This window comes from Morone saxatilis, unplaced genomic scaffold (genome assembly GCF_004916995.1).
Source record: "Morone saxatilis isolate NCDOM2014 unplaced genomic scaffold, NCSU_SB_2.0 Contig18, whole genome shotgun sequence".
Classification (NCBI taxonomy): Eukaryota; Metazoa; Chordata; class Actinopteri; family Moronidae; genus Morone; species Morone saxatilis.
The window spans coordinates 14527476-14537816 of NW_023339740.1; the positions used below are offsets into that span (position 1 = coordinate 14527476).

A 10341-nucleotide genomic window follows, 5' to 3' on the forward strand; every position below is an offset into this window, starting at 1 on the left:
AACACCCTACATCGTAGAGCCCGACACCCATAACTGCTAGATGTGTAAATATGCAACTGTTTGTTATAAAGGTCAACATATCAACTTGTTTTTCCTGCCCTAGAGTGGCCAAAACACCTTCATTGTTTGGCTTGTAGGCTAATGTTGCACATTCCTAAAAAAATATATGTTTGATCAAACTGCAGCTTGGGGCCAGGTAGTATTATGATATAGAAAAATGTACACATTGCTCGGAACATGTGAGGAGTGGGTGGTTGATAGGGGCCCAGAATCTAATTCCTGCCCCCTGTTAGAAGTCTGGCCATGATGACAGGCTCAACTCTGGAATAACCAGCAAATAATAACCAGTTTAATAACTAAAATGAACAAACTCACAGAAAGAAACGTAAGTATGACTGATGACCATCCAGCTCGCCTATAGCTGTACATTAAATACCTTGTTATCAATCTTCTAAGCACAAGGGCACCTCACACAGACAATCTAACGTAAAAAGAGAAGATGAAATGGTCCAGGTCTGGTTGCATTTCTACAGATAACAGTGATTTATGTTTAAATCTTATTAATGTAATCACTGTATTAAAAGAGTTATATCCACTTCAAAGGACAGGACTCCAAGCTGTTTATGTTAACCCCTTTCTGCTCTGAACTCTCCCTATTGATCCCTCACACAATGCTACATGCACATCACGTCCTGTGCCGAAGATTGCTGCAGCTGCAGTTCCCACACACACTGAGTGCTTGCCCTGTCCTTCACCGGAATAATAAGATGAACCAGGAGGAGGAAGGGCTTCATCATTAAAGCCATCATTGCACTGAATGAGCTGGTGAATGTGTCCTTACAGGGAGGGGAAAATGACACCATCCCCGAGGACCCCGCCATTGTTTTAGGAAAATACATCATTATAAGGGACAATATGAAAATCTAATGAGCACTGAGAAAAGAAAAAAAAAAAGGCACAAAGGACCATCAGTCTTCAGCAAGCCCAACCAACCCCACATGTTTACCACAATGCAACCTTTAACTTGATTTTAAATACTTTTTGTAATATGCCCTCTATAATGCTCTGTAGTGCTTAAAATAGTCATGGGTCTTATTTAAATTGGTAGTGCTGTGTAAACACGAGAGAGAGAGAGAGAGAGAGAGAGACAAGAGGGGATGGGGGGGGGGAGGAAATGTGACACACCCCCTGCTCTGCTGTTTGCACCCCTCAGATCAACTATCAGATGGTTGCATTTCCTCATCAGTGAGGACCGCAGACAGGCTTTTCCGGTCACTCCGGTGATAGAGAGGAGGCACCGCTGCCCGCCGCCGAGGAGAGGATGAGACCGTCCGGACTGGACCGCTGAGACCGACTCAAGGTAAAGCTCGAGCGGCCGGGACACTTGTGCCTGCTGCCGGGACAAAATCTGCCGGTCTCTGAGTGAGTGAGGAGATTGGATGATGGTCGCAGGAGGCGAACGAAACAGACAACATGTTAATAATATTTTAGGTTATATTCAGAATTAATTAATTAGATTAATGTCGCGAATTCATTGATGGCGCTATGGTGACATTATTTCGCTGATAACAACTTTTTGACCCGACTGCAGCAAAGCACTCTGGGTGCATTACAGCATGAGGTGCAGTGAGCCTTAATGTCTTCACCTCATATAGAGGAATGACATCACATCTTTTATTTGGCTCTTGGGTGAAACAGTGCTGATTTATTGATCTCATTGTCCTTACAGCTCCATGACTCTCCACCCTGAAGACTAGAACACATCCAGACTGCTACAGTTTATAATCTTGACATGATGGGGGGGTCACTCTGGATTTCCACGCAAGCAGCGTTCAGAAGAAGGAGCTTCATCGCGGTTCTACCTCTGGTTCTGTTGTTGTCAGCAGCGAGAGTCAGTGCACAGTTTATGGGAAACTCTCTGGACTGTCACAAGACTTGTTTGTGCGCCAGCAACATCATCAGCTGTCCCAATAAGAATCTAACCAACATTCCCATCCCTCTGCCACAGTACACAGCTGTTCTGGACCTCAGCTTTAACTTAATCACCAAGCTACGTGCTGAGTGGACCTCCAACAAACTCAGTAAACTGCACACTCTGCTGCTCAGCAACAACAACCTTAACTTCCTCTCCTCTGAGGCATTTGTGTACGTGACGAAGCTTCGTTACCTGGACCTTTCCTCGAATCACCTCCGCATGCTGGATGAGAACATTTTTGAGCCGCTGGAGCACCTGGAGGTGCTACTGCTTTACAACAACCGCATCTCTCAGATAGATCGCACTGCCTTCTCTAGCCTCTTGAGCCTGCAGAAGCTCTACCTGAGCCACAACCAGATCTCACGCTTCCCCATGGAGCTGGTGAAGGAGCGGAGCCGGCTGGAAACTCTTAGGCTGCTGGATGTGTCCTCCAACCGAATCAAAGCCCTGCCCCTCCATGAGATTCAGGCTCTGCCCGCCTGGATCAAGAATGGCCTGTACTTCCACAACAACTCTCTGCCCTGCAACTGCGATCTGTATGAGGTGGTGGCACGCTGGTACCTCAAGGAGCTCAGCTCTGCCACTGACTTCAAGCTCAGTCACACCTGTTTGTTACCAGGCCCACAGAAAGACAAAATGGCCATTATGGATCTGGACAAGGTCTATTTGAACTGCAGTGAGGTCAGAATTACAGATGAAATAGCTTATCTGGAGAAGTACTTGGTCCTGGACTGTGACACCAGGCAGAAGGACATGATGAAGAACTGGACGCTGCCTGGAAACATCCCCTTGCCTCCAGCACACAAGACTGCTGAGATGCGTAAAGACGGCAGCCTCCAGATTGGCCCCCTGAAGGTGGAGGACTCAGGGGTCTACACTTGCTACGCCACCAGCGACTCCTTCAATGAGACGCTGTATGTTACTGTAGTAGTGTTAAATACCACCTCGAGTGGTGGACTGGAGAACCTAAAAACGGCTTACACCACCCTCGTAGCATGTCTGATCAGCGTAGTGATGGTAATCATCTACCTCTATTTCACACCCTGCCGCTGCGCTTGTTGCCCGGGTCAGGGCCTGGAGAAGAACGAGCCCGAGGACAGCCTCCACTCTTCAACTGTTAGCATCTCACATGATGAGACAGGGCAAGAAAGAGTGGAAGGCGGAGGCTTCCCATATAGACACGTGGCCTTCCTGGAACCCAAGGACCTGCTGGAGCAGAACGGGCGGTTGAACCCAATAGGTGAGGAAGACGAGGAGTGGCAGGGGGACAACAGGGAGAGAAGGAGGTCTGACGCAGAGTCTGTCAGCTCTGTGTGCTCCGATACCCCCATGGTGGTGTAAAAGTCAGAGGTACAGCCCGCGGGGTAAGACAGAGATGGTTCCACCCGCGTGGCTCCTCCACAGAGGTTTGTGTGTTTTGAATGTGTGCAAGATTAAAAAATTAGCATCTTCCAAACCGAGTTAACGCTTTAGTTGGCTCTCACAGCTGGTGACACTGTTGCAGTAGCATGTACTGCTGATAGAAAATAAATAATAAAATCAATTATCAGTAAAAATAAATTATCAGTGCTCGATAAATAAAAACTTTTAAAATACCCCAAAACATTCTGGTAATGCCTAGAAATGTGGCTAAAATAATTTCTGACCTTAAATATTTTTGATGAATGCATTTATTTCAGTTGTCAAACAGGAATGAAATTGTTATTACTGCCATTAATGTTCCTATTATTTTTAATAGTGTCAGTTTAACTTATTATGACTGGAAGAATTTGCTATGCAATGTAAGAGTTTGAATTTTTATTATTATTATTATTTTTGCATATTTTTAAGTCCCTCAGAAAATTAAAAGATACCAACTCTCAGTACTAATTGCTCAGAGACAACAAACAGCATGAAAGCATTTTTTTCCTTAACTTAGCTGGCTTCTGAATATCCTGAGGCTGCACTTTAAAGTTATCCAGCTTTTTTATGCACTGGGGATGATGGTACTACAAAGATTAGACATTTTAAAGATGTTGGACAGAAGCTGCTGCTTGAAAGAGACACTTATCTTTATGCAGAGCTTGCAGAGCTACTACTGCAAGATGTTTAATATTTATGCTACGTTTTACATTCCTGTTTGGTTTTGACTGCCTTTACAAGACATGATCCTGTAAGGATTACTCTTATGCAATTTTATCTATTTGTATTATTTCATATTCGAGTGTGATTTAATGCTCAAGTAATAATATGTGTGTTTGCAGTAACTGACCTTGTTAGTGTTTTTAAATACTGCTTTGACAATATCTTTAAATCAGTATGCAGGTCTATAAGTCATTTTGGATTCAGCATGATCACAGAATCATCAACCCAGCTTGTGAAACATTGAACTTTTACTGTAATTCTTTTAACAAAAGGTTATCAGACTACATCCAGTCTTATTATCAGTCATTAATGACCACATACACACTGTAGTATTACTGAAACTCATATCTAGTTGTTTTCATCAATATAAATACAGTTGACTATTAATATAACATGAAATATTAATTTAAGATCAGCCAGTTACTTCACCAAGTGACTGAATTACATTAAGAAACACATGTTTAATATTGATGAGATCCAGTAGCGTGGAATAACTGACTAATTCTTAAAGATATTGATCACCTGATCGTAACATATCTGCTTATTCTAACCATTTTATGGCCTAATATGCATTTATGCCTTTCTCTTTAAAGAGGATGTTTCTTTCAGACCACCTGTGTACTGACTCATCAGGGAGTCCCAGAACTGCTCTACTGATATAGACTTCATTGATACAGTAACATTGCCAGTTGGGTCTGCAGAGATATCACACAGTTTCTGGTTCAGAAAAATAAGCACTGTAATAAGCTAAAGCTAATTTGAAGCATAAACATTCCACAAGTCACCCGACTGTCTACTGTCAGTGCAGCTGCTGCAGGTTGTGTCTTCTGATGGCAGATTTCAGCCCCAATTCTTCAGTTTGAACTGTTTAGAAAGGATCAATAAATCATGTTCAAATAACATTGCAATGCCAATTCCAGTTTAGACAGGATATATGACAGTGAGATCAAACAATAAATGAACATCCTGTCATATTGGATGGTTAATGGCAGCCAGGAAGCATCAGCCCAAGGGGAAACAACTGAGAGCGAGTACCATCTACTGAATGCTTCTGGGCCTTAGAGCCCAACCCTGAACAAATCAGCAAATGCCAGCCAGCCAGCCAGACAGCGGTCTCATAAACATAGTCAGAAATAGCAGCTAGTAGTGCAGCCAAGACAGCTGAAATGTAAATCTAGAGGAAACAGTTTTCAAACACACGTCTTAATTTTGTTAACATTACTAAAATACCTTCAAATTGTTGATTTTAGAGGCTTCCATTAGAACTTAAATGGTGTCACCACCATACGGGATAAACCACTGGAGTCCTGTCTGAAAATTAAGTTTTCACAATTTAAATTCACTCTGTTGCTGGTTAGAGTAATACTAATAATAATAACAATACAAAAATAATTACTCACACTAATAGAATAATAATTTTTTACCGAATAAATTCAGGCTGCTCATTATTGTGCTCATATCACACACAATAAAATACAGGAGTCACAGATGATAAATGTAGCAATGTACAGTAAATGTACTTTTATTTTGAAATAACTATTATTTTTATCCTTTCACTTCTCATGGTGCTTTTTCAAGATAATTTAGGTGAATCAACACCGTCATTAAATGTCTACAGGAATTATAGCATTGAAAATTGTCATGACATTGTGAGCGTAGTCTAATAGCATAATGTAGCTACATTCTGAGGAACTTTATTCAATTATATCTCAAAAGGGACACATGTCTACCGTATGCTAATGTTGTACATATATCTTTTGTTCCTCTGACAGTTAACCAAAGACTGAGTTACATGCTGAGAATTAATAACCTACATGTTCAGTGTTTACAGTCAGAACAGTTATATTGTCATTAGTATGTTACATACTGCATTTCTGTGTGAAGCCACTTATATTTCAATATATGCAATCCTGTATAAGGACTTATTGTATGTTATTATTTCCTGTATTACATCTTATCTATTGTTGTATTGTTCCTGTATTTCATAAACTACTAAATAATAATGCAACAAAGAGTGAATGATGTCTGTTATATTCCTGGAAGGTGATGAATTCATTGAATCTTTCAAACTGAGCTACAGTAACAGAACTTTACAACTTACAACATTAAAACAGTTTGGGAAATACACTGATTTGCATTTCTGCAGAGAATTAAATGGAGTAGATTGATACAACTCTCATGTTTGTATTTTAAAAATAAAGCTACAGCCAGCAGCCGGTTAGCTTAGCTTAGCATAAAGACTGGAAATAGGGGAACACAGCTAGCCTGGCTCCTTGAGAAGGTAACAAAATTTGCTAGGTATGATGAAAACCTGATCTTGTTGTCAGTTTATGCTAAGATCAGGCTTCAGTCAGCCAAGTTAGCATGGAGCTTTAGTTTCCATTTTACACTATTGACACAGCCTTATTCACTTGAGGGTGAAATGGAAAACCACACAGAGCAGTGGAGTAAGGAGTTGTATTTATTGCACCTGTCCCTCAGACTTACTTTCTTCTGGCAACATTCGGTGTTGCTGGCTTTTCACCCTTATTTGGGTTGTTGACCACAGGATCTCCCTGAGCAGAGTGAGCGCGCCGGCCTATATTCATTCTCCTCTGCCTCTTTATGTCCTGGACAGAGCAGCCGGTTGGATCAGTGCTATATTAACCTCAGACAATTTAGGTCTCAGATTTCAGTTTAAAAAAAAATGTTACCTTGGTGTTGGGTAGTTGTAGCAATAAACAGGTGGAACATACATCACATTTCTTTATGTGACAGTGCAGCAGATGTGTGCAGAATCATTATTTATAGGATTAATTTTAGTCAAGAAGTTTGTCCATCTTTCTGACAGATGCTGCAGTGTGAAACCTCACCTGCTGCCCTACAAATCCTCTGCAGGATGAATGATTGAAGAGGTCTGCAGGGATGTCCATGCTGCCTGCTTCAGAAGCTGCTGTCTCATGTTACTATGTTTACCCACAGTGCATGCAACACCAGCCAGGTGTATTCAACTGGATTTAACCATTCGGAAAATGCACTGAAACAATGCAGCACGGGATTCGTAGTATTAAAGTGTTTCATTATTAAAATGCAAAATAAGTGTGTGATGTGAGAGGGTTAATGACAGCTCATCGGTGTGTTGATGCACATGTTTAAATAGAAAAGATCTGTATGAAGCATCCCTGTTGGATATTACGTTACAGATTATAATTAGAACAGATGCAGCAGCCTAAAGGTAATCTCACATCACTGAACCTCACAGACACAGATGGCATTGAATGTAAGGCAGCGCCCGTTGACTGGCAGTTGCTTCTGTGTTTTAGAAACTGAATTCTAAGTGAGATGACTCATCCTCTCCTCAGGCCCCTCCCAGGAGAATCACATGAATGGTGAACTGACTGAATGTGCAGCTCAGTGAGTCCTCTGCCATCTAGTGGCCGCCAGGACACACATCCATATCGGAGTGAAACATTTGGGTCGACTCTCGCCTTTACAGATTGTTCTGGGAAGACTTTACAAGCCTTTGAGTTTAGAACAAAGCCATGATGATTTCAATGTCTGAAAGGTATTATTTTATTAGTCAAAATCAATTAGTCAGTTACTTTCTTTAGCTCTATTAGGGCGACACAGACTACAACCTCTGACAAATGGCTGATATCATTTTAACCTGACTCAGCTCTTCACATGTATTCACACAGCCTGAGCAAAGCCCACCCTGTTGTTGCCGATGTCGAAGACGGTGTAGAACTGCCGCATGAAGACCTCGCCCAGGATCCAGGGGCCAGGCGCAAACCCTGTTGTGCACCCAGAGGCAGACTGTGGGAAGAAGAGAGAGGACATGACTCAAGGCAGCAAATCAGCTCAGAGAGCTGTTACATCTCTGTTTAGCTGTATGTGTGTATCTTCATCATCGTGTGAAGTTGTTTTCTGCACTGTTAAAGCATATTGAGATCTACTGAGAACTGTCAACACATTTAAACATACAAGAAGCTGATTCAGGTTTTTGATTTATTGATGCATTAATCATTTAAACCATTTCTAAAAACAACTTTGGGGTTGCCAGGTTGTGAAAAAATAATACCTTTTGGCTGGTGTTTATCATATTTCAATAGAACATACTTTGTCTTTTAGCTACCTCAAATTCATTGATAAGACCCTTCATTCAGGACCAGAACATCCAGACCATAATCTTTTACTTATCATTTATCATTCATGCTAGTAATAAATGTTTATGGCCATTAAGTCTGGACTTGTTATTAGATAGATTTTTATTCAAATTCCCTGCAGCTCTTTTTCAGAGTGTTTGTGGGTCGTTACGATCAATTAAAGAGGTAAAAAGACAAAGCAAGCTATACTAAAGGAGGATGTACATTACCCAGAATAATTCCTACAATCTAAAAGTTGTCCATACTAATAAATTATTAATGCTCTATAAACCGCAATGGCTTAAAAGATTCATAGCTTAATAAATAATTTATTAGCATTGATAAAGTGATGAGTTACAACTAATTATTTAAGTATACCGTAGAAAGCGGTACCATATATCACAAAAAAAAACACAAACCTTCATGACATAGGATGATGGAGGAAGAGCGAAGCTGTAGCCGTTTATGTTGAACACAACGTCTGGCAGCTGATTTGTGTTAGTGCAGCTTAAAGCAGCCTGTAAGACAGACAGACAGACAGACAGACAGACAGACAGCAAAATGTTACCTTTTTGAACCACAGAACAGTTCACTTAACATATTTAATATCACACTCGCTAAAAGTAAAACATTCAAAACACTCACATTCCCATTCTGATCTGGGAAAGTACCCAACCAGCCATTGATGTTGTTGATATCTTTGTAGCTGCCGATGATTACAGAAGTACCAGAGTCTACTATCGCTTCACAGCTTGCAGAGCATGCAACCGTGTTCCCATTGATGGTGATGCTGCAACATGAAGGAAGTCATAAATGCATCCGTTATGTACATCACAGGCAATACTTAGAGGAAGAGTTACGTTGTTTAAAACACAACATGGACATTTATTATGAGGAATCTACCTTTGGATGTGGATGTTCCAAAAGTTAGTGGCGCGGAAAAGTGGGATCCACTTTATGCTTTCAGTGTAATATGTGGGATCTGTTCCTCCCAGAATTAACATACTGCCCTCCACAGAACTGACAAAGAGATATTTTTTAACAAAAGGAGCACTGCGTCATTCATGAAAACATCATCTTGTACATGAGACAGTAAATTTTGCTTTTGATTTTCAGCATTATTTCTCTGTTCGGGACCTCACCTGCTCAGGTACATGGAGAACATGTTCTGAGGGAGTTTTCCCTGGTTCCACAGGTTGTAAAATAAAGGTGTGCTTCCCTCGAATGACATGCCAGGAAAGGCCAGACCAAGAACCCCATCCCAGGGCACATATCCCAGAAAAATTGCCTCTGTTTCTGTGAGGCCGAAAAGCTGGTGCGCCACGTAGAGGTCACTTATCTGAAAATGTAACATGTTTTCTATGGCTTTTAGGAAGTGCACCATTACTTTACATTTTTATATTCATGTAAAAACCCTTCAATCAAAATCCTACCTCAGTAAGACTACAGAAGAATTATCAGCAAAATGTATTTTAAGTATCAAAACTAAAAGTAGTGTTTTAAGTTCTGATGCACAAGTGTGTTTTTTTCTTTTGTTTTTTTGTTTTTTTGTTTTTTTGTTTTTACTTTTCTTTGTGTTTCTGTGAAATATTGTATAATTTAAGTTTAGAAAAACTCATAACAACTCATAGACATCAGAAACATCAGACCCCAGGAGACCCCAACTTTTTTTAAGGCATCACAAACCATAAAGGTTGGGAAGTCCAGGATTCATTTTTAACAATGTATAAGCTTATAATGTTTTTTTGTTTTTTTGTGTAGAATATTAATCTGAAAAATAATCTAGTGGTAAGATTTGGGTAGCGTAAAAAAATTGTATCAGATGATACTATTTTAGTTCACTTGAGTCCTGCAACCCTCCTTATAAATCAATAACCACTTAATCTTTAAACCTCCCAATCTCTGTTTGGTATATAACTATATTTTATTTGACCTTGTAATTGTTTTAATTGATCTATAACATGATCTATCTTAACTGCAAACTCTCTGGACTTTTTACACAACTGTATTTATTTTACATTTTAATTATCTTCATTTATCAAATTATCAAATTCATCAAACCCTAATCAGAAAGTTTTACAGGCTTTCTATTTGCTAATTGTGGTATTGTCTTTCTCT

General features: G+C 40.2%; 2 protein-coding genes across 3 annotated transcripts in view; one reads left to right on the plus strand and one right to left on the minus strand.

Annotated features, from left to right (window-relative positions):
• Positions 1-1218: 1218 nt before the first annotated feature.
• LOC118327941 (amphoterin-induced protein 1-like) lies at positions 1219-7893 on the plus strand. 2 transcript variants are annotated; one of them, XR_004796725.1, is made up of 3 exons: positions 1219-1360; positions 1730-3381; positions 7777-7893. XR_004796725.1 is itself a non-coding variant. In XM_035661481.1 (2 exons), the coding sequence occupies exon 2, from the start codon at positions 1793-1795 to the stop codon at positions 3314-3316; it is 1524 nt and encodes a 507-aa protein (XP_035517374.1). In that variant the 5' UTR covers positions 1219-1360; positions 1730-1792; the 3' UTR covers positions 3317-6440. The 2 variants fall into 2 exon arrangements, 1 of the variants encoding a protein (XP_035517374.1); XM_035661481.1 differs by lacking the exon at positions 7777-7893 and having other exon boundaries at positions 1730-6440.
• Positions 7643-10341, minus strand: part of LOC118328118 (pepsin A-like) — a 4265-nt gene continuing 1566 nt past the window's right edge. Inside the window, exons 5-9 of the mRNA XM_035661724.1 lie at positions 9366-9562; positions 9127-9243; positions 8869-9013; positions 8643-8741; positions 7643-7894 (exon numbers count right to left, since the gene is read on the minus strand). Of these exons, the coding sequence (XP_035517617.1) occupies positions 7769-7894; positions 8643-8741; positions 8869-9013; positions 9127-9243; positions 9366-9562 (684 nt within the window). The 3' untranslated portion in view covers positions 7643-7768. The remainder of the gene's footprint in view (positions 7895-8642; positions 8742-8868; positions 9014-9126; positions 9244-9365; positions 9563-10341) is intronic.

Coding starts and splice junctions, on each gene's coding strand:
- LOC118327941 (XM_035661481.1), top strand. CDS start 1,793: ATGATGGGGGGGTCACTCTGGATTTCCACGCAAGCAGCGTTCAGAAGA.